The sequence below is a fragment of the Phyllobates terribilis genome, unplaced genomic scaffold (genome assembly GCF_046119375.1).
Source record: "Phyllobates terribilis strain yellow unplaced genomic scaffold, ASM4611937v1 Scaffold_8__6_contigs__length_399053987, whole genome shotgun sequence".
NCBI lineage: Eukaryota > Metazoa > Chordata > Amphibia > Anura > Dendrobatidae > Phyllobates > Phyllobates terribilis.
In genome coordinates this window covers 372,076,047-372,101,303 of record NW_027362768.1, presented here as the reverse complement: position 1 = coordinate 372,101,303, position 25,257 = coordinate 372,076,047, and the positions used below count along the sequence as shown (strand labels likewise).

General features: G+C 45.5%; 1 protein-coding gene across 3 annotated transcripts in view; it reads right to left on the bottom strand.

The window, feature by feature from the left end:
* The window catches only part of CHCHD6 (coiled-coil-helix-coiled-coil-helix domain containing 6), a 363,492-nt gene that overhangs the window by 193,920 nt on the left and 144,315 nt on the right, over positions 1-25,257 (bottom strand). For all 3 annotated transcript variants that reach the window (XM_073644940.1, XM_073644942.1, XM_073644941.1), the window contains one exon: positions 1,643-1,778. In XM_073644940.1, the coding sequence (XP_073501041.1) occupies positions 1,643-1,778 (136 nt within the window). The remainder of the gene's footprint in view (positions 1-1,642; positions 1,779-25,257) is intronic.

Sequence of the window (25,257 nt, the reverse complement as noted above, 5' to 3'; positions counted from 1 at the left end):
ACTCAGAGCGACAGAGAAGCCTCCAGCAGATCCACTCAGGGTGGATTGATCTGCTGCTTATTGTATGTCAGCGACCGGAACGAGTCAGGTGACCTCGGCCGACATTTGGGAAACGGCTGCGAGATTATCTTGATCTTTACTTTGCTGCAGAGAAACTGTGAGAGAAGTATCATCCCGTGTAATTGGGCAGTAAGGCATTTAACGTGCTTCTCTGATCTGGACCAGGGGGGGGGTTTCTTATGTTTTCAGATCCAAGCTGTGAGATCCACAGAAATCTGCAGACTCTATGGTAGGAGCTCTCTCTCTCTAGTGCCCTGCCAGGACCTTATTCCTCAATGACATCACCATCAATGGGAAGAAAAAAAGGTATCATAACAGCTGGGCACTAACCTGGAGAGGGGAGGAAGGGAGCGAGCACTGGGTGGAAACGGATGAAGGCTGAGAAGGAGGCTGCCCAGGAGAAGAAAACTGCAGCCCCATGAGACATCACATACCCGAATTAATGTTCATGCTCAATCACCACTCTATCAAAGGGTTAGTCCCCAAAAAAATCAAGTATCCCCTATCTATAGAAGACCTGCACCATGATGCTCCCAGCAATCAGCAAGTCATCACCTATCTATAGTGAACCTGCCCCATGATGGTCCCAGCGATCAGCAAATCATCACCTATCTATAATGAACCTGCCCCATGATGGTCCCAGCGATCAGCAAGTCATCACCTATCTATAGTGAACCTGCCCCATGATGCTCCCAGCGATCAGCAAGTCATCACCTATCTATAGTGAACCTTTCCCATGATGCTTCCAGCGATCAGCAAGTCATCATCTATCTATAGTGAACCTGCCCCATGATGCTTCCAGCAATCAGCAAGTCATCACCTATCTATAGTGAACCTGCCCCATGATGCTCCCAGCGATCAGCAAGTCATCACCTATCCATAGTGAACCTGCCCCATGATTGTCCCAGCGATCAGCAAGTCATCACCTATCCATAGTGAACCTGCCCCATGATTGTCCCAGCGATCAGCAAGTCATCACCTATCCATAGTGAACCTGCCCCATGATTGTCCCAGCGATCAGCAAGTCATCACCTATCCATAGTGAACCTGCCCCATGATGGTCCCAGAAATCAGCAAGTCATCACCTATCTATAGTGAACCTGCCCCATGATGGTCCCAGCAATCAGCAAGTCATCACCTATCTATAGTGAACCTGCCCCATGATGGTCCCAGCGATCAGCAAGTCATAATCTATCTATCTATAGTGAACCTGCCCCATGATGGTCCCAGCGATCATCTATGATATAGCGAATAACTTGATTTTTTGGGAATAACCCTTTATTTTCGGTTGTAGCAGCAATACCCACGTGTGGCAATGAAGGAGCAGGAGTCTCAGACGTGCACAATTAAAGGGCCCGCGTTCTTATGATCAGTGGGGTCAGAGCCCTTGGAAACAATAAGGCTATTTTTCTGATTATTCCTGACGGTTTTCTTGCCTTAGAGATGAGATCTACTTGATATTTTATGATTTTTCGATAATCCAGCACCCAATAACGACGGGTCAAACCTTCATTTTGGAATTGACAGAATCACAAACCCCTCAATACCCCTCTATACAGACGGGAGTCGTCCTCAGCCTCACCTTCTGAGCCTCCCTCACGCAGCTCCGATACTCTTTGGCGAGGTCGCTGCAGTTGAGAAGCTCCTGGCGGTTTTCTGTGTAACACTTGAGAATATTGGACTGAAGATTCATACAGACCGGATCATAACTTCTCTTCCTACAGAGAAACGGAAAGAATAAGATCAAACATGGCGACGACACATAAAAAGTAACGCGAGTGAGAGATACAACAGTCATCCAGCACCGCGGACAGCGCCACCAAGACATCAGAACGTACACAGGAAAACTCCGCCACGTGTCAGATTATCAGACGGAAATATGCCGTACATAAGTCATTAAAAACCGTCTGGAATCACCAGATCGGAGGAGAATCAGCGCCAAAATATCTGGCAGCAAAGTATCCAGAACTGTACTCTTTCCTCTCATACATCAAAACAAACACTCTCGTTTTAGGGCTTTTAAAGGTTTTTCTTTGGAAAAATTGTCCCATTAGTGATACATTGAAGATGCAGGTTTTATTTTTATAGTCTATGTGTTGCACTGTCTATTGCTGGCTGCAGAATGAGCTAACTGAGAATCTGTCAGTGGGTTTACTGACAGTTTATAAATATTATCCCAGCTGATTGAGATGAGCTTAAAAGGGTATTCCCATCTCCAAGATCCCAATATGGAGTAGGTGTAATAATACTAATATTAGAAAATACCTCCAATTAGAAATGTAGTATAGTTCTTCTGATTCACTATGTTGCATACCCCATGTGCAGGGCATTGCAGTAGCTTAGGCATCCATGGTTACGACCACTAACAACTAACTGTCACTATTATTACTATTTATTATTAACCACAACCACTATATGAGTGGTTGTAGCCATGGATACCTAAGCTACTGCAATGCCCTTCACATGGGGTAAGCAACATAGCTAATCATAAGAACTATACTACATTTATTATTACACCTACTACATAATGAGATAGGATCTTGGAGATGGTAATTCCGATTTAATTTTGATGTGGTCATAAAGAAAGAAGAGAAGCTCAGCACAAGCTCACTGACAGATCCTCAGTTAACTAATGGGATAGGCTCACCCCTTTAACATCGATGTGGTCATAAAGAAAGAAGAGAAGCTCAGCACAAGCTCATTGACAGATGCTCAGTTATCTTATGGCCTAGGATCTTGGAGATGGGAATACCCCTTTAACTTTGATGTGATCATAAAAAAAAAAGAAGAGAAGCTCAGCAGAAGCTCACTGACAGATTCTCAGTTAACTCATTCTGCAGCTGGCAGTAGACAGTTGCAACACAGAGAGAGGCTACAGAAGGCAAAGGGTACAACATTTTTACTGAAACACAATTGCAAAAATTATTTTTAGCCACAAATCTATCCATTTATGGGAAGCACGGTGGCTCAGTGGTTAGCACTGTACGGTGGCTCAGTGGTTAGCACTATACGGTGGCTCAGTGGTTAGCACTGTAGCCTTGCAGCGCTGGGTTCCTGGGTTCAAATCCCACCAAGGACAACATCTGCCAGGAGTTTGTATGTTCTCCCCGTGTTTGTGTGGGTTTCCTCCGGGTTCTCCGGTTTCCTCCCACACTCTAAAGGCTGATAGGGAATGTAGATTGTGAGCTCCGATGGGGACAGTGCCCATAATGTCTGTAAATTGTCTGGATTGTAAAGCGCTGCGGAATATGTTGGCGCTATATAAATAAAAAGATTATTGTATTATTATTATTTAAGTAAAAAAATGGCCCCTGAAGGTGTTGACATCTCTTAAGGATAAAGAGGATGACTGTCACATTTCCAGCAGTACGAGGGATGGGACAAACCTGACGCAGCAATCGAGTTGATAGGGGCTTGGATTATTAGAGACCGGCAATTAGGAGTCGAGTATTTGAGGAGACGCTGCTCGGATCGCCGTCCTCTCTAAATAGAAGTTGTGTTATTTTTCTTCTCTAATTTCCCTTTAAAATTCTGCCACGAGGATAAATTGCCGGTTTTGTGTCTGTTTTGAAGCTGGTTTCGCTCCCAATGTGGATTGCCAGCACACGGTAAATAAATCAGGGTTCTCCTGCGGTTCTCACTGCCAGAGAGAAATGCATTTGATTGTTCATTTATTTCCTTTCTTGGTTTATCAGCCTCATACTCTGAGCGAAGTGCGAACACCGGGATCTGAGAGAATTTACCAGGGTTTCTCTATATTCCTTTAATTTTCCAGGATGATGATAACACACCGGGCGAAACGCGTCATCGGTCAGGCACAATTTTACTTCATTTCTATGTTTCAGGGCTTCGCACACTCGCAACAAATTTTACTTTAATTACTATAAAATAAAAAAATTTGCAAGTATTCCTGATTAACAGTTCACCATTTTGTGGATACAGCTCCTACGCAGACCTATGTGTCTCCATAATTACACACTACAGACAGACAGACCTTGGGTGGTCTGAACCTTAAGCCATGCGTTCATTTATTACTTTGCTCACTACTCAACCGCCGCACATATACAGCTTCTACATAAAATCCGTCTCCATGGTTACAGACTACAAACAAACTCTACGTAGTCGGATTTTTCAATCATGTGTTAAAAGGGTAGTTTTTTTGCTTTTTTTTCAAATTGGTAGCGATATACTCTTCTCTGGCCAGCCGGGCGTACGGGTGAATGTTGGGATCAGGAGAGATAGCTAGTACAGCCGAAAGCTATGGCCATCTTAAAGGGTTATTCCCAAAATGACAATGTGGTCTTTATAATAATGTACCCACATATTTACTCATTTGTGCCAATATAACACATTTTTTAAATCATTAATCTTAATTTTTTTTTTAATGAGAGATACTTTAAATGATAAATTTCTCGCTAACCTCATCACTAGGGGGAGCTCCTTGTATACAGAGATACATGATAACATTCTCTCTGCAGCCACCACTAGGGGGAGCTCCCTGTATACAGAGATACATGATAAGATCCTGTCTGCAGCCACTACTAGGGGGAGCTCCCTGTATACAGAGATACATGATAACATTCCGTCTGCAGCCACCACTAGGGGGAGCTCCCTGTAAACAGAGATACATGATAAGATTCTGTCTGCAGCCACCGCTAGGAGGAGCTCCCTGTATACAGAGATAAATGATGAGATTCTGTCTGCAGCCACCACTAGGGGGAGCTCCCTGTATACAGAGATACATGATAAGATTCTGTCTGCAGCCACCACTAGGGGGAGCTCCCTGTATACAGAGATAAATGATGAGATTCTGTCTGCAGCCACCACTAGGGGGAGCTCACTGTATACAGAGATAAATGATGAGATTCTGTCTGCAGCCACCACTAGGGGGAGCTCACTGTATACAGAGATACATGATAAGATGGTGTCTACAGTCACTACTAGGGGGAGCTCCCTGTATACAGAGATACATGATAAGATCCTGTCTGCAGCCACCACTAGGGGGAGCTCCCTGTATACAGAGATACATGATAAGATGGTGTCTACAGTCACTACTAGGGGGAGCTCCCTGTATACAGAGATACATGATAAGATCCTGTCTGCAGCCACCACTAGGGGGAGCTCCCTGTAAACAGAGATACATGATAAGATTCTGTCTGCAGCCACCGCTAGGAGGAGCTCCCTGTATACAGAGATACATGATAAGATCCTGTCTGCAGTCACCACTAGGGGGAGCTCCCTGTATACAGAGATACATGATAAGATCCTGTCTGCAGTCACCACTAGGGGGAGCTCCCTGTATACAGAGATACATGATAAGATCCTGACTGCAGCCACCACTAGGGGGAGCTCCCTGTATACAGAGATACATGATAAGATTCTGTCTGCAGCCACCACTAGGGGGAGCTCCCTGTATACAGAGATACAGGATAAGATTCTGTCTGCAGCCACCACTAGGTGGAGCTCCCTGTATACAGAGATACATGATAAGATTCTGTCTGCAGCCACCACTAGGGGGAGCTCCCTGTATACAGAGATACAGGATAAGATTCTGTCTACAGCCACCACTAGGGGGAGTTCCCTGTATACAGAGATACATGATAAGATTCAGTCTGCAGCCACCACTAGGGGGAGCTCCCTGTATACAGAGATACATGATAAGATTCAGTCTGCAGCCACTACTAGGGGGGAGCTCCTTGTATACAGAGATACATGATAAGATTCAGTCTGCAGCCACCACTAGGGGGAGCTCCCTGTATACAGAGATACAGGATAAGATCCTGACTGCAGCCACCACTAGGGGGAGCTCCCTGTATACAGAGATGCATGATAATATTCTGTCTACAGCCACCACTAGGGGGAGCTCCCTGTATACAGAGATACATGATAAGATTCTGTCTGCAGTCACCACTAGGGGGAGCTCCCTGTATACAGAGATACAGGATAAGATTCTGTCTACAGCCACCACTAGGGGGAGCTCCCTGTATACAGAGATACATGATTAGATTCTGTCTGCAGCCACCACTAGGGGGAGCTCCCTGTATACAGAGATACAGGATAAGATTCTGTCTACAGCCACCACTAGGGGGAGCTCCCTGTATACAGAGATACATGATAAGATCCTGACTGCAGCCACCACTAGGGGGAGCTCCCTGTATACAGAGATGCATGATAAGATTCAGTCTGCAGCCACCACTAGGGGGAGCGCCCTGCAGGTTTCATTTAGGAGCTGAATATACACACAGTAAGCCCCCCTTAAATTCAGTATACGCGCTCCTTTCGCATCTATGGTCACCTGTAATAAACTCTTAAAGCCTAATGTTCAGTCTGGCAAAGTGAACGCCGGCCCTGGAACGATCAGAAGATATTTTTCTTTTTATTTTGTCTTATCCAATGGAGAAAATTTGCAGCCAACTCTTGACAATTTTCCACCAAGCCAGCGAGGCTCGGGTGAAGACACGTCCGGGAGTGCATCCTCTTCTAAATGAAATCTCATCAACATATACTTCTCTTATTATTACGGAGAGCATCAATCAGGTAATTCTGCGCGGGTGCGGAGCCGCCGCTGTATGTTCTCCTTAGGAGAGACATCTGCGGCGGGGTGAATATGTGAGGCGAGCCTCTTATTACTGGAAGCAGAAAGCATGCTCTCAGTGAATTAGTCATTCATCTTAGTCACAGCCAATCTTGGGATTCCAGGAAGATGTATCATTAACTCACGAGAGGCCGTCGAGCGCTGAGGAGAAGGGAGGCAACAATGCAAAATCATGGCAGGATCCAGAGGCGCCAACAGGAGTGGGGATGTGAAGACGATGGTGGGATGTTTACTGTGATTATTCCAATAAAGTGTCTCTTGTCTATAATCCTAAAGTCATGATTACACTCAAGAATACATGACGTGCAGAACTGTACGAGCTGCTACAGATATGAATAGTGTAGAAATGGCTTCTCACCCCCTGCTGGTTCAGGGTGTTCACCCTGCTGAGGATACTATTAGGAGATGCAGAGTTTACACATTGTTATAGTCACATGCTGGAGATGCGAAGTCTCTAAGTCACAATGCATTTGGTGCCGGATATAAAGTTCCCCCGCAAGTAGGTACGGAGGCAGGAAGACCCCCAGGTCACAGCTACCAGAGTAGTCACTGATTGGCAGCAGTGGTGGAGATGGAGAAGTGGCACAGATCCGAGGGTCGTCACTGGCAAAGGGGTCAGAATGAGACAATCCAGAGAAGAAAAACCACTCGCATCGGGCGAACGATGCGATGGACGAGACAGGATCAACAGCCAGGAGCAAGGATCAAGATGAGAATCACAATATGTAAGTTGGATAAGCTGATTTCCTTTATACAATGCAAAGAGCATACATTATTACAGATCTCAGACCTAATGAGGCTGGTGCACTTACTCTGAAAATCCATGTCAGCCCGGCTGAATAATCCTTTGTGAAAAGTTTCCCTGCCTATAATTAAAAATGAGCTCATAAAATGCTCGTTCTCATTTGAGTATTACACAACCATTCTCATATGGCTTTTCAAACTAAATACACCAGCCACATCCTGTCTAAGAGGTCTATTTAATATGGTAAGCAGTTTGTGTTGTTAAATCTGGTGACAGAACCGACTGACCAACTGTCAAGCAAGCAAGCATACTGCTACTGCTACTTTTACCCCGACAGGGAGGGTTGAGCAGGGGAGACCCTACGGCAATGCACTCTGCAGCAGGCAGGACGCTGAGAAAACGCTCCCGACTATAACACGTTGCCCATACACCTTAGGAGCCTGATGTCAAAATGCTCCTATCCCGGCAGCCCTTCCTCCTGACCCACAATATACCCGCACCCGTGGTGGCAGCTTATCTCTACAGAAGATAAAGAATCTGGATGTTAAGATCCGTGAAGCTTGATGGATTCTATCTCCCACATCTGCCGTAGGGGAAGTCTGGACGTAGATGGTCGGCTGGTCCCATTGAAATCAGCGGGTTCGTCCAAGGTTCACCCGGTGCGCACAGGCACCGTGCCCATGAAGTGTGCAGTCGGGGGCTCTGTGATTCGGCCATCCCCTGCAGCCCTGAACTTAGGTGAACTTTTCTTTTTAAGATCCTATTCAGAACTATTATAAAGTTTAATGGAGTCGCCTCTCACCGCATCGCTGCAGCATCTCTCTTCGCTACTTATCTCGGCCGCTGTCTCATTTACCATCTTATTTTCCCCAGCCGCCGACTATCTTTTCTTGTTAGTTTGTAATCAAGGAAGATACAGCATATCTCTCGCAGATTGATTCTTCAATTATTTAGATATTTAGCAAGGATCCTTTTCTAGGAGCACAGCGACGGTCGCTGGCTGCGCTGGTACAACCTGCGCCTTCCATACGTTCACCGCGCTCTCGCTCTCCTGATTATTTGTTTTCTTACGAATGGAAAAGTTATTTTTCTGTTAAAGGGACAATTTGTAAAATGTCATAATAAAGGAAAAAAAGTTAAAGACTTATGTCATAGAAAATATTAAAATCTCTAAGCCACACTAGAGAGGGGGCATTTACCCCTCCATCTGTCACACAGAACAGAAGCACGAGACAAGAGCTGGCAATCTAGCTGCCTTTATGTAAAATGGCAATGGACATAGTGAAGTGAACCATTCTAATTAAAATGTATAAAGTCCTTTTGAAGCCCAGGTGACTGAACTGAGATGTACAGTATATTGTGCATGGACAAAGAGTTACAGATTGGACAAAGGACTGTGAAAGGCTTTTAAGTTTTGAGAGTATTAAAAAGTATATATCTCCCTCCTTTTAGAGATCGCTATCGTCAACCCAGTATACACATTCCTTTCATCAGACTAGCTTCACCTAGACGTGATGTCTCTGAAAGAAAATATTGAATATCGAAGTTTGTATAAATCCGGTATTGATGAGACATACATTTTCAGCTCCAGGGCAAACCAGGGAAGAAGATGCATATTTTATCATAACTGTAACCCCTGCCTATAAGTCACAAATCAATAGTGACCAGATAACTGACAACAGCCATGTCATGTATGGTCTCCAGGTAAAGGTAAAATCTCGATAAAAAAATATGGCGGCGATCTCAAACTTCTGCTCTCCTTCGGCTAAGTTGACATCTCTATGAGCGGCGTAGTAAGTTAAGTATGTTAATACTTTTTATTTTCTGTAATTGTATATGCTGTATTGTAAATTATTTGTATATTTTTCATAAACACTGCCTATAGTTTTGGATTAAATATAAAATGTAATAGTTCTATTCATTTTGTTTTGTAAACTGCCCCTCAAAGCCATACGCTACCTACTTGGCCTCCAGTCATAAAAAAACGACTGGTGGTGGCAGCTAATAATCTTTCTTGGGTTATTGTGGATTACGCAGTGACTGTATCTATTAGTGCAAACAGGCTGCGGCCTCCTCCATTGATCGTCTGCCAATCATGTAATTGTCCGGACGATAGGGGCAGCAGAGAACTGTTCGACACAAAAATCACAGCAGGTGGTTCTGAGTGACATTACCGGGCAGTCATATGGTGACAACTTACATCCAAGACGTCTATATCATACAAGTCAAACTCTGGCCCGTGGGCCAAATCTGGCCCGCAGGGTGGTTTTATTTGGCCCGCAGCACTAGAACCACCACCCCTATGTGGGGCCATTATTCTCTATGGAGCCTATTATTTTGTATGGAGGACTATGTGGGGCCTATTATTCTGTATGGAGGACTATGTGGGGCCCATTACTCTGTATGGAGGGCTATGTGGGGCCCATTATACTGTATGGAGGGCTATGTGGGGCATATTATACTGTATGGAGGGCTATGTGGAGCCCATTATTCTGTATGGAGGACTATGTGGGGCCCATTACTCTGCATGGAGGGCTATGTGGAGCCATTATACTGTATGGAGGGCTATGTGGGGCATATTATTCTGTATGGAGGGCTATGTGGAGCCCATTATTCTGTATGGAGGGCTATGTGGGGCCCATTATTCTGTATGGAGGGCTATGTGGGGCCCATTATTCTGTATGGAGGACTATGTGGGGCCCATTATTCTGTATGGAGGACTATGTGGGGCCATTATTATGTATGGAGGACTATGTGGGGCCGTTAAAACTCGATGGAGGACTATGTGAGACCCATTAATCCATATGGAGGGCTATGTGGGGCCCGTTATTCTGTATGGAGGACTATGTGGGGTCCGTTCTTCTGTATGTAGCACTATGTGGGGCCATTATACTCGATGGAGGACTATGTGAGACCCATTATTCTGTATGGAGGACTATGTGGGGCTCATTATACTGTATGGAGGGCTATGTGGGGTCCATTATACTGTATGGAGGACTATGTGCAGCCCATTATTCTGTATGGAGGACTATGTGAGGCCCATTATTCTGTATGGAGGACTATGCTGGGCCCATTATTCTGTATGGTGGACTATGTGGGGCCCGTTATTCTGTATGGGGGGCTATGTGGGGCCTATTATTCTGTATGGAGGACTATGTGGGGCCCATTATTCTGTATGTAGCACTATGTGGGGCCCATTATACTGAATATACTGGTTGGCCCACGACTTTGTCCAAGTTTTTAATTTTGTCCCTCTGTATGTTTGAGTTTGACATCCCTGGTCTATATCAAGGTACTTTCCTTTAGGAGAAGTCATCAGTATAACATCGATGGGAGTCCAGGAACCAGAAGCTAAACTGATCATCTGATGGCAGCCGGATGTAGACAGAATACGGACTCTGAACGGCACAGCTCAGTAAACGGTGTAGTGGCCGATCTCGGGTACTACAGTTTGGATCACATTCACTTCAATAGGAGCTGAGCTGCAGTACTGAGAACAGCCACTACACAGTGTACGGAGCAGAACGCTGTGCACTCTCAACGGCTGCGTGATCTGCAAACAGTATAATGTGGGGGTGTTAAAAGTCTGATATTAATGACCTACCCTGGACAACTGCATGAATAGTAACTCCAAAATATAACAGTACAGGTAATGGGACATAATCCTGCTCCAGACCAGACAGGACAGAGGTTCTCTTCAACGGCAGCCTGTCATCCGGCAATGCGTTTTAAGGGCACACACTCTTAGAGTTGCCTAACACCTACTATACCTGTCCTATTCACATACATACCCATATGTCCTTAAAGTGGTATTCCAATCTCCAAGATCATATCCCAATATGTAGTAGGTGTAATAATAATATTAGCAAATACCTCCAATTAGAAATGTAGTATAGTTCTTCTGATAAGCTATGTCTCTTGCCCCATGTGCAAGGCATTCAGTAGCTTAGATATCTATGGTTACGACCACTAAGAACTATCACTATATGAGTGGCTGTAACCATGGATAACTAAGCTACTGCAATGGGTAAGAGACATAGCTAATCAGAAGAACTATACTACATTTCTAATTGGATTTATTTGCTAATCTTTTTAATTTTTACATCTACTACATGTTGGGATAGGATCTTAGAGATGGGAATACCTATTTAATGTAAAGAGGGAAATAAGTCACTAGCGGGAGTCCATCTTCCTTGAGAACAAGGGATTGGGCTTGTTGAAACCTAACCTTTCCTTTTCCGCACGCTGATATTCCATCCAGTTGAAATGTGTTTTTTTTTTGGGGGGGGGGTTTCCTACATGGGAATATCAATTGCACAGAGGCCCCATTATTAGAGTCATACTAGACTGTCGGACCTCCTATATACTCCGCTCTCCACTGCCAGATGATGAAATACAACATTAATAATATTTCCTTAAAGGGAAACGCCCTGAAAATCGTCCCAACACAATCGTCGCCGGCTCCGCTCGGTATCTGATTGAACGCCGAGGCAGGTAGCGGTTTTGTCAAGTATAATCAGCTCTTAAATCCAAAAAGCCGAACCCGATAGAGCCGGCAGAATTCAATGAGACACTATCTAGTCTGGATGTGGAAACAGGACTTTCATCTCATTAATCTTGTTACTGATTCAGGACAGTCCCCAGGGCAGATGGAATCGGAGAGAGTTCTTCTCCTCTCAACCTGATTGTGTCACTTTGCACAAGAGAGCGGCGGTGGCGGCGGCAGCGGCGGCGGGGGGGAGCACCGGCGGAAAACAGATGGCAATGCTACAGCCGTGGTAAAGAGAACTGGAGTACAGCGTCTCCAAGGACCGAGGAGGAAATGATGCTGCTCTCCACCATCCTGAGAGTGCAGCAAAGTCATTACACCAACGGGGAAGGGAACGAGATCGCAGCCGCAAGATCACGAAAGAAACGGGAATATTAAAGAAGAAGCAAAAATATACCGAACGACGTAAAAAAAAAAACTCAAAGAGAGGGAGAAAAAGAGAAAGGAGGGAGAAATAATTGAGGATGTATCATCAATGACATATTGTTTAAATCAAGTTTTAAGGGAAATTTTTTTTTTTTTTTTTACAATTTAAAATTAATTTTTTTTTTGCAAAATCCCCTATCATTATCTATAAAAATGAAATAATTCAGTTTTCACACTGGTCACAAGACCTAAAACTAGACTCCTAGCTCCTGTACTATACAGAAGCCTTTTCAGCAGTCTCATTACCAGGATTACACATCTGTATAAGGAATATAACACAGGATCCAAGGTCACAGCTCACCTCCTCCTCCTCCTCTACAATGACTTCTGCATTGAAAGCGTAGCTGAAAATAGAAAAGTATTCACCCCTCTTTGGCTTTTTACCTATTTTATTACATTACCACCTGTGTTTAAATATATTTGCAATCCGATTTGTGTGTGATGCATCAGCACTCATAGTCTAAGTTGGTGAAGTGACGTGAGAAAAATACAGGCACAAATTAAATGTATAGAATCAAATAAATAAAAATTGGCATGTGCATATGTATTTCTAGTGCAAGCAATTCCCTTCATAAGTCACAGGCTTAGTGAAAGGACGTCCACCTGTGTGGCTCTAAGTGTCACATGTCTGTCAGTTGTGGTATGGAGACTTGCTTGGCTGTATGCGGAGATAGACACAGGACACTGTCTCTTTAAATTTCGGGTTAGTTTATTAGGAAAAATAAACTATCCTGGAGTCCATAAAGAAAAACACAGCCCATACTGCAGCTCAGTCAGTATATCGGCCACTCAGGATTAGTCACACACAGGTCAGCACAACATGTGCACGCTCCTCTCTAGAGCAGGTTTCTCCAAACACTGACCAACATCTGAGTGTACAGGCTGGCTATTTAAAGCCCAGACCACTCCCTAGATTGGAGACATGGTGGATGGTGTCCTGCCCTGCACTTTACCATCCACTAAAAACATGCCCTTGTAAAGCTGGGCTGTTAACCCTCTCTGCACCTAATGTGGAGAAGAAACTTCCATGTTTCACATCAATGAGGCCAACAGCCTCAGTGAAACATATCTCCCTTCTGACAAACTACCAGTGACTTTGTCACACAGTATATACACTTTACCTTTTCTGAAAGGCCATAGAGGCTACAACAGCATTAACAAGAGGCACCACTAAGCTAACACCACCATGAGCACCAAGGAGATCTCCAAACAACACCATGAAGAGTAAGGAGATTTCCAAACACCAAGAAGGCCGAGGAGATTTCCAAACAAGCCAGGGACAAAGTTGTTGAGAAATACAAGTCAGGGTTGGGTTATGAAAAAAATATCCCAATCTCTGATGATCTCCTGGAGCACCATCAAATCCATTATCATCAAACAGAAAGAACATGGTACCACAACAAACGTGCCAAGAGAGGGCTACCCACCAAAACTCTCAGCCGGGGAAAAGAGGGCATTAATCAGAGAGGCAGCACAGAGACCAAAGGTGACCCTGAAGGAGCTGCAAAATTCCCAAGCAGAGACTGCAGTATCTGTCCATACGACCACAATAAACTGCACACTCCATAGCGGTGGCCTTTATGGAAGAGTGGGCAGAAAAAAAGCGTTTATTTACAAGCAAAAATTGTAAGGCTCGTTTTGAGTTTGCCAAAAGACATGTGGGAGACTCCCCAAATGTATGGAGGAAGGTGTTGTTGTCAACTGAGACCAAAAATGAACTTTTTGGCCACCAAGGTAAACGCTATGTCTGCCACCCAACATACACAGCTCATCACCCGAAGAACACCATCCCCATAGTGAAACATGGTGGTAGCAGCATCAGGTTGTGGGGATGTTTTTCGGGAGCAATGGCAGGGAAAATGGTCCGAGTCGAGGAGAAGATGGATGGTGCGAAATACAGGGATATTCTTGAGCAAAACCTGTTTCAGTCTGTCAGTGATTAGAGACTGGGACGGAGGTTCACATTCCAACAAGACAATGGCCCAAAGCATACTGCGAAAGCAACACTCGATTGGTGTAAGGGGACACGTGTAAATGTTCTGGAGTGGCCGAGTCAAAGCCCAGACCTTAATCCAATTGAGAATCTGTGGCCAGACTAGAAGATTGCTGTTCACCAGAGGAAATCATCTAACTTGAAGGAGCTGGAGCAGTTTTACCTTGAGGAATAGGCAAAAATCTTAGTGGAAAGCCCATAGAGACTTATCCAAAGTGACTTGCGGAAGTAATTGTCGCAAAAGGAGGCTCTGCAAAGTACTGACTTTAGGAGGGGTGAATAGTTATGCACACTAAAGTTTTAAGGTTTTTTTTGTCCTATTTGTTGCTTGCTTCACAATAAGAAGAACACCAAATGCTCACAGTTGTTGGCATGTTCTTACATGAACTGATGCAAACCCTCAAAGAAAACAAGCGAATTTCCAGGTTGTGAGGTAGCAAAACACGAAAAATGCCAAGGGGGTGAATACTTTCGCAAGTCACTTTAGATAGGTAGTGGAAAGATAGAAAGAAATGGACAAATAATTCAATAATCTATCTTTCTAGAACTCGATCATCGGCAATCCTGCCTCAGCTATCAATCTGGCTCTGAACAGGATTTACAGGCCATTAGATTAGCTGCATTGGTATTAATTATAAATGTGTAGAGGCAGGAAAACAATCTGCTCTGTGAAAGCTGAATTCATAGATTCAAAGTTATTTTCCACAAGTCCCTCTCAACTTCTTCAGGGTGTGACCATTATTAGAAAATAAAGTGTATGTACACAGTGACTGCACCAGGAGAATAGTGAGTGCAGCTCTGGAGTATAATACAGGATGTAACTCAGGATCAGTAATGTAATGTATGTACACAGTGACTGTACCAGCAGAAGTGAGTGCAGCTCTGGAGTATAATGCAGGATGTAACTCAGGATCAGTAATGTAATGTATGTACACAGTGACTCCACCAGCAGAATAGTGAGTGCAGCTCTGGAGTATAATACAGGATGTAACTCAGGATCTGTAAAGTAATGTATGTACACAGTGACTCCACCAGCAGAATAGTGAGTGCAGCTCTGGAGTATAATACAGGATGTAATTCAGGATCAGTAATGTAATGTATGTACACAGTGACTGCACCAGCAGAATAGTGAGTGCAGCTCTGGAGTATAATACAGGATGTAACTCAGGATCAGTACAGGATAAGTAATGTAATGTATGTACACGGTGACTGCACCAGCAGAATAGTGAGTGCAGCTCTGGAGTATAATACAGGATGTAACTCAGGATCAGTAAAGTAATGTATGTACACAGTGACTGCACCAGCAGAATAGTGAGTGCAGCTCTGGAGTATAATACAGGAGGTAACTCAGGATCAGTAATGTAATGTATGTACACAGTGACTGCACCAGGAGAATAGTGAGTGCAGCTCTGGAGGATAATACAGGAGGTAACTCAGGATCAGTAATGTAATGTATGTACACAGTGACTGCACCAGGAGAATAGTGAGTGCAGCTCTGGAGGATAATACAGGAGGTAACTCAGGATCAGTAATGTAATGTATGTACACAGTGACTGCACCAGCAGAATAGTGAGTGCAGCTCTGGAGTATAATACAGGAGGTAACTCAGGATCAGTAATGTAATGTATGTACACAGTGACTGCACCAGCAGAATAGTGAGTGCAGCTCTGGAGTATAATGCAGGATGTAACTCAGGATCAGTAATGTAATGTATGTACACAGTGACTCCACCAGCAGAATAGTGAGTGCAGCTCTGGAGTATAATACAGGATGTAACTCAGGATCTGTAAAGTAATGTATGTACACAGTGACTCCACCAGCAGAATAGTGAGTGCAGCTCTGGAGTATAATACAGGATGTAATTCAGGATCAGTAATGTAATGTATGTACACAGTGACTGCACCAGCAGAATAGTGAGTGCAGCTCTGGAGTATAATACAGGATGTAACTCAGGATCAGTACAGGATAAGTAATGTAATGTATGTACACGGTGACTGCACCAGCAGAATAGTGAGTGCAGCTCTGGAGGATAATACAGGAGGTAACTCAGGATCAGTAATGTAATGTATGTACACAGTGACTGCACCAGGAGAATAGTGAGTGCAGCTCTGGAGGATAATACAGGAGGTAACTCAGGATCAGTAATGTAATGTATGTACACAGTGACTGCACCAGGAGAATAGTGAGTGCAGCTCTGGAGGATAATACAGGAGGTAACTCAGGATCAGTAATGTAATGTATGTACACAGTGACTGCACCAGCAGAATAGTGAGTGCAGCTCTGGAGTATAATACAGGAGGTAACTCAGGATCAGTAATGTAATGTATGTACACAGTGACTGCACCAGCAGAATAGTGAGTGCAGCTCTGGAGTATAATACAGGATGTAGCTCAGGATCAGTAATGTAATGTATGTACACAGTGACTGCACCAGCAGAATAGTGAGTGCAGATCTGGAGTATAATACAGGAGGTAACTTAGGATCAGTAATGTATGTACACAGTGACTGCACCAGCAGAATAGTGAGTGCAGCTCTGGAGTATAATACAGGATGTAACTCAGGATCAGTAATGTAATGTATTTACACAGTGACTGCACCAGCAGAATAGTGAGTGCAGCTCTGGAGTATAATACAGGATGTAACTCAGGATCAGTAATGTAATGTATGTATACAGTGACTGCATCAGCAGAATAGTGAGTGCAGCTCTGGAGTATAATACAGGATGTAGCTCAGGATCAGTAATGTAATGTATGTACACAGTGACTGCACCAGCAGAATAGTGAGTGCAGCTCTGGAGTATAATACAGGAGGTAACTCAGGATCAGTAATGTATGTACACAGTGACTGCACCAGCAGAATAGTGAGTGCAGCTCTGGAGTATAATACAGGAGGTAACTCAGGATCAGTACAGGATAAGTAATGTAATATATGTACACAGTGACTGCACCAGCAGAATAGTGAGTGCAGCTCTGGAGTATAATACAGGATGTAAATCAGGATCAGTATAAGATGACTTAATTATTTTTGTAGTTTTTTATATATATGTTGTAAAATTGGGACATTTTTGTAGATGTGCACTTAAAGCAATAGTGAACTGTCCCTCCTGTGAGGCAGGATCTCCTAATACTATAGGATGTCACACACTGGGGTCAGCACAGGCCTAATATTAGAGCAACGTCCCGCTTTATCATAGGGGGCGTCTTACAATCTCACACCCCTTCGTCTCCTATTCTCAGCTCAGCAATCTTTCTCCTCCGCTGCAGTCTCCTATGTAAATCAGCGCTGCCTGTTGCAGAAGTTCCCGGTGGATATATAGACGGCATTAGGCAGAGTTGGGCCGGATACTTTTCATTGTCCTATTGCTTATTGCATCTACAAAACGGGGACAAAGGATTTAATGAGCCTGAATGCGACTGACTAATTGTTTTCCTCATTTTATATGCATAAAGGGAACGTGAAGTGAGGTTAATAATCAACTCCTAGTCCGCAGAGTGGGAGGTTCGCGCTTAATTAAGTGTCTTATGCTCCCAGTCCAATAAAGCAAACCAGATCGGAGAGGAAGTAAACATCACCCGGGAGGAAGCGCGACACGTATGGCGGAATTACAGACACGTATGGCGGAATTACAGAGATCAGGGCTCGGGGGGCACACAGGGTGCCAGCGCTCAGGAAGCCCCCGATAAGTCTGCCAACCAGGGCTGTGGAGTCGGTAAGCCAAACCTCCGACTCCTCCATTTCCAGGCCTCCGACTCCCTCATACATGGCTCATGTTTAAGTGATAAATTTACTGTAGCACAGATTCATCTCAGCTAAAAGTCCAGACCCTTAGATCAGGAATAGGACAGACATTTATAGGACATTTCATAACTTTCCCAAATTCTTAAGAAAAAATATTCCCCACAAACTACTGTACCCAATTTATTATATATTTTAGGAGTTGGAGTCGGTCCATTTTATACCGACTCCACCAAAATGGGCTCTGACTCCAACTCCACAGCCCTGCTGCCAACCGATAGAAGCAGGGGAGCAATAATATACACTGACGGCCCTCCCTAGAGCTGTATCTTCACTATAAGAGATGTGAACACTTTTTTAAAGCAGCAGTCCCTCCAAAAAATGGTGATTAGGACACTTCAATGAGCGGTAATCTGTGTGGTTTTAGTAATCCTGCAGCAAATGTTCAAACTCCCAGCAGCGCCACCACATGGCAGGTAATGAAATACATGGAACCCAAAGGGCTGTACAGGATTCGGAAAACATGGCTGCTTTCTTCACACCTGTCCGTGGGTTGTGTCCTGTATTGCAGCAGAGCCTCCTTTATATACAGGGGTATTCTGTAAATATTAAGTTATCCCCAATCCACAGAAACCAACTGCTGAGACCCCCACATCCAACAGAGAAAGACAAGTACAGTGCACGGCTATCTGGTGGTAGTCACATAGAGAATGAATGGAACGGCCGTCAAGCATACGCACGAGCAGTGCATGAGCGCTGCCGCTCCATCCAAACGGGCATGAGCGCTGCCGTTCCATCCAAACGGGCATGAGCGCTGCCGTTCCATCCAAACGGGCATGAGCGCTGCCGTTCCATCCAAACGGGCATGAGCGCTGCCGTTCCATCCAAACGGGCATGAGCGCTGCCGTTCCATCCAAACGGGCATGAGCGCTGCCGCTCCATCCAAACGGGCATGAACGCTGCCGCTCCATCCAAACGGGCATGAACGCTGCCGCTCCATCCAAACGGACATGAACGCTGCCGCTCCATCCACACGGACATGAGCGGTCCTGCTCCATCCAAATGTGCATGAGCAATGCCGCACCATCCAAACGTGCATGAGCGCTGCTGTTCCATCCAAACGGGCATGAGCGCTGCCGCTCCATCCAAACGGGCATGAGCGCTGCCGCTCCATCCAAAAGGGCATGAGCGCTGCCGCTCCATCCAAACGGGCATGAGCGCTGCCGCTCCATCCAAACGGGCATGAGCGCTGCCGCTCCATCCAAACGGGCATGAGCACTGCCGCTCCATCCAAAAGGGCATGAGCGGTGCCGCTCCATCCAAACGGGCATGAGCGGTGCCGCTCCATCCAAACGGGCATGAGCGGTGCCGCTCCATCCAAATGGGCATGAGCGGTGCTGCTCCACCCAAACGGGCATGAGCGGTGCCGCACCATCCAAACGGGCATGAGCACTGCCGCACCGTCCAAACGGGCATGAGCACTGCCGCTCCATCCAAACGGGCATGAGCACTGCCGCTCCATCCAAATGGGCATGAGCACTGCCGCTCCATCCAAACGGGCATGAGCACTGCCGCTCCATCCAAACGGGCATGAGCACTGCCGCTCCATCCAAATGGGCATGAGCACTGCCGCTCCATCCAAACGGGCATGAGCACTGCCGCTCCATCCAGGCAATTGGAGGGGGCCTCAGTAGTCAGACTCAAATAAACTTAGAAGTTATCAGCTATCCTTTGAATGAAGCTAAGCTGCAATACCAGACACAACTTGAGGACAAGTGTGGCGCTGTTCCCAGAAGAAAGCAGCCTTGAACCTGCAATACTCACCATTGTATGCATCTCATTATAAGTTTCCCTGATGGAAAGTCTCGGTCATTTCTGACTGTTCGGTAATTCTATCTTTAAGAAACCAATCAGCAACATTATCACGACTGCATAAAGTTGGTGAAATCGTGAAATTTATCTAAGCTGCCATTAGTCTGAGAAATGGTGTTGTGCACCGAGCACTTTATGTCTTACATTTAAGGAAGGAGCCATTACAGAGAGTTTATGGAAACACCGGATGGGCAATGACGCTTTAAGATCGGTCAAACACTGGAATCAGACGCACGTCTTGGAGCGACACGACCGGCCAGTTAATGAAACCTCTATTAACGCGAGAAGCTCTCTGCATTTAATCACCCGGCCGAGGCAACGGGGACTTGTAGAGCCAGACAGCCCATTAAAAGCGGCTGATGGAAGTGGAAATGTGCTGAAGGTTGGCTGCGGAGCCAGATCTTCCCTGACACCGATGAGCATCTGCTCGGTTAGTGAACGATGACAGGTACAAAAGGGAAAGAATGGCTGCTGTCCAGGGATAATCACACAAGAGCAATGGTCAGAAGATACAGCGGGATCTGGAGGGGGGAAGATAATGCGAAATATCATTACTGCTTATAATCTGCACAGATATGGCCGACGCATGATGTGGACGATGAGATAAAACGCTTACATATCGATCAGCTGCAGCAAAAAAAAACACCTTTTATATTGTGCACTAGCCAGAAAGCTGCGATATTCTCCCTGTCCTGACACCTTCCTATCATAGCTGCGATGCTCTGCATGTCCTTACACCTTTCTATCATAGCTGCGATGCTCTGCCTGTCCTGACACCTTCCTATCATAGCTGTGATGCTCTGCATGTCCTGACACCTTTCTATCATAGCTGCGATGCTCTGCATGTCCTTACACCTTTCTATCATAGCTGCGATGCTCTGCCTGTCCTGACACCTTCCTATCATAGCTGTGATGCTCTGCATGTCCTGACACCTTTCTATCATAGCTGCGATGCTCTGCATGTCCTGACACCTTCCTATCATAGCTGTGATGCTCTGCATGTCCTGACACCTTTCTATCATAGCTGCGATGCTCTGCATGTCCTTACACCTTTCTATCATAGCTGCGATGCTCTGCCTGTCCTGACACCTTCCTATCATAGCTGTGATGCTCTGCCTGTCCTGACACCTTTCTATCATAGCTGTGATGCTCTGCCTGTCCTGACACCTTCCTATCATAGCTGTGATGCTCTGCATGTCCTGACACCTTTCTATCATAGCTGCGATGCTCTGCGCGTCCTGACACCTTCCTATCATAGCTGCGATGCTGTGTCCTGACACCTTCCTATCACAGCTGAGATGCTCTGCATGTCCTGACACCTTCCTATCATAGCTGCGATGCTCTGCCTGTCCTGACACCTTCCTATCATAGCTGTGATGCTCTGCCTGTCCTGACACCTTTCTATCATAGCTGTGATGCTCTGCCTGTCCTGACACCTTCCTATCATAGCTGAGATGCTCTGCGTGTCCTTACACCTTTCTATCATAGCTGCGATGCTCTGCGCGTCCTGACATCTTCCTATCATAGCTGCGATGCTCTGCCTGTCCTGACACCTTCCTATCATAGCTGAGATGCTCTGCGCGTCCTGACACCTTCCTATCATAGCTGCGATGCTCTGCCTGTCCTGACACCTTCCTATCATAGCTGAGATGCTCTGCGTGTCCTTACACCTTTCTATCATAGCTGCGATGCTCTGCGCGTCCTGACACCTTCCTATCATAGCTGCGATGCTGTGTCCTGACACCTTCCTATCACAGCTGAGATGCTCTGCATGTCCCGACACCTTCCTATCATAGCTGAGATGCTCTGCGTGTCCTGACACCTTTATATCATAGCTGCGATGCTCTGCATGTCCTGACACCTTTCTATCATAGCTGCGATGCTCTGCCTGTCCTGACACCTTCCTATCATAGCTGTGATGCTCTGCCTGTCCTGACACCTTTCTATCATAGCTGTGATGCTCTGCCTGTCCTGACACCTTCCTATCATAGCTGAGATGCTCTGCGTGTCCTTACACCTTTCTATCATAGCTGCGATGCTCTGCGCGTCCTGACATCTTCCTATCATAGCTGCGATGCTCTGCCTGTCCTGACACCTTCCTATCATAGCTGAGATGCTCTGCGCGTCCTGACACCTTCCTATCATAGCTGCGATGCTCTGCCTGTCCTGACACCTTCCTATCATAGCTGAGATGCTCTGCGTGTCCTTACACCTTTCTATCATAGCTGCGATGCTCTGCGCGTCCTGACACCTTCCTATCATAGCTGCGATGCTGTGTCCTGACACCTTCCTATCACAGCTGAGATGCTCTGCATGTCCTGACACCTTCCTATCATAGCTGAGATGCTCTGCGTGTCCTGACACCTTTATATCATAGCTGCGATGCTCTGCATGTCCTGACACCTTTCTATCATAGCTGCGATGCTGTGTCTTGACACCTTCCTATCACAGCTGAGATGCTCTGCATGTCCTGACACCTTCCTATCATAGCTGAGATGCTCTGCGTGTCCTGTCACCTTCCTATCATAGCTGAGATGCTCTGCGTGTCCTGACACCTTTATATCATAGCTGCGATGCTCTGCGTGTCCTGACACCTTTCTATCCTCTTCTGTCACAAATTTAGCATTGAGGTCCAAAAGCTTTAAATTAAAAAAAGGTAAAATAATTACAAATAGTCAGAAGAAATTCTAAAAGGAAAAAATAATAGTACTGTAAAGACGCTTCACAACAGAAGGGTGACTGCTGCTGTAAAGATCCACAAACGGACTCCGAATTCATACAACCAAGCAGAGAAATCCGACCAAGAACCCGCACCAATGATTAATCCAGAGAGAAGGACAGCGCTGAAATAATGGGCTGATTGCTTGTAGACGGCCCCGTCCTCGCCCAGGGCGGGTAATTACCAATCAGGTCACCGCAGTCCACTGTAAACAAGTGATTTCTCAAGTGCCATTTGGGATGGAGCCGTCGTGCAAGACGTTAGGATGGTTTTTCCTTCTGCTCGGATTCTGGATTTTGTATCAGTGACGACTTTTCTACCGATGGCGTCGTCACCCGGACAGACTGAGGTACCTGGATAGACGGCGGAATATCAGAGGAACAGCAGCAAGGACACTTCCAAAAAAAGAGGCCGCAGAATCAATGTTTCAGGAGAAATACAAGATTTTACTAAAACAGATGTTTTCTAAAAAGCGATGGTAGATCACTAGGATAAGTCATCACCAAACATCGATTGACGTCGGACCTCTGAGATCCCCTAATCTACAGGCAGCATGTTATAGAGTAGGAAGAACTGAGCAGATTAATATATAGTTTTGTGGAGAAATCTTCAATATAAATAAAAATGTAAATGTTCATTTGTTCAAAATCTTAAATCTCCGAAAGTTCTTCACCGATTGCTTTGAAATTGTGACACAACATTGCATTCGAATACACGCATGTTTTTATATACCTACTATGCTTTTATATACCAGCTGTTGGATGTAAAAGCATAAAAGAATGCCAGATCTTATCCGTTTTAGCGAGAAGGGGGTGTTACGAGCTCAGTCCTAGGCTGACTCTCCCTCCCTTAGTGACATCTCATTCATAAACCATTCTCCCTCTCCTTTATTCACCCCAGCCGCTGCCTGTGCTCTGCTCCTTTCGTGTCCCCCGTGGGGGTTGGGGGGAGGGGGGGGAATGACGAGACCGTCTGTTCGAGGCCAAAAGACGCTGTTGCTCATCACCACCACTGACTGAGAGGCGCCAGTCTCTGCTCTCCGGCACTGCTGCTGCGGCTTCTACTCCAGCAGGTGAGTCTCATTTCCAACTGCGCAACTACAAGCGGGGGAGGAAGGGAAAGAGAGAGGGAGGCTGCACAGAGAGGCGCAGGCCGCGGTCTCCGCTCTGGGCCCGAGCCTCGCAGCAGTGGGTGGATAGAGAGCGACTGCAAATCCCACTGAACCACTGGCGGGAGCGGCGCTGTGATCTTGCCGGTACCGGCCCGGGACATGCCAAGCGGATCACCCCCTCATCCTTTGCCGCCGCCTGCCTTCATCTCTGCGCCCCCCTCCTGTCACATTTCCTTTGTAGTAGGGAATTGCATAACTAGCAATCCCTGACATGACCGGCTCCATTGTGACACCTGACAGCAACTACCGACCTCTTTAGTGATCTCTGCAGAGTACAGGCCTGCAGGGATCATAGGGTACAGGCTGCCACCATGCCTGCATTGCAATTCCCAATTCGATTGGCGTTTGCAATGACCATCAACAAAGCTCAGGGCCAATCTTTAGAATTGTGCGGTTTAAATCTAGACACGGATGGCTTCTCACTTGGACATTTATACGTTGCGTGTTCTAAAATCGGCAAACCAGACCTCTATATCTACATAGACAATGGAACGACAAAAAATATTGTAGACCCACAAGCATTGTGAAATTAAATATTTCAGAAACGTGCGCTTTCTCTTTTCTTTCTTTTCCATTTAACCAGACTGAGCCACAGCTACGCGTGGCCGGGTACAGCTAGTATTCAACAGAATCCGTATTTTGCATGAAAATCCCAATTCGTTGGATGCTTAGGAGTCCAGGGGGGCGGTCTCACTGAATGACTGACAGCCAAGCCCAGCTAATTAGGACCGCCCACCAGACTATTAAAGCCAGAATTACCTAGGTTTTAAAAAATTAAAAAACTTACTACATTTTCTGAAAAAGTAAATCCGAATCTGCTCAGCTACTTGGGAAAATATTGCTGGCAGATCAGATTGTACCATGTGAGAGGTTCCCTTTAAAAATTACAGAAAAAAAAAAGTAATTCGAAGGTTAAGACACAAAGTTTTCAAACAGCGTTAGGTTTCTGCAACCCCATCTAACCGGCTGAGAGTCAAGACTAGAAACCGGAAGTTCTTTCTGCCTCTCTCCCAGCGGGAAGTCTCAGCACAATCCCACGTCTCGAGTCTCGGTGTTGCTGATCGTCTCCCACATTAAGTAAACACCAACAGAGTGCAAAGTTTCTGAAGTTTTGGTTTGACAACAAGAGTTCTCAAAGCACAATTTTTTTCCCCAAAAAATTGGAAAAATAAGTCCTTGCATCTCAAATAAACGAGTTGGAAAGCAATGTAGCCGACAACCTTCCCCCTGCGTCGCGGAGGACTCTATATGTGCTAGCTCTGCACACAATTAAAAGGGAAAATAAATAAATAAATTAGCGAGAAAAGGAAAAAAAAAAAAAAAAAAAAACAACATGCGGCCTCTCGAAAGAAGGCTCAGCCATCCATTCATAATGAGACGTGAGGATGGAAA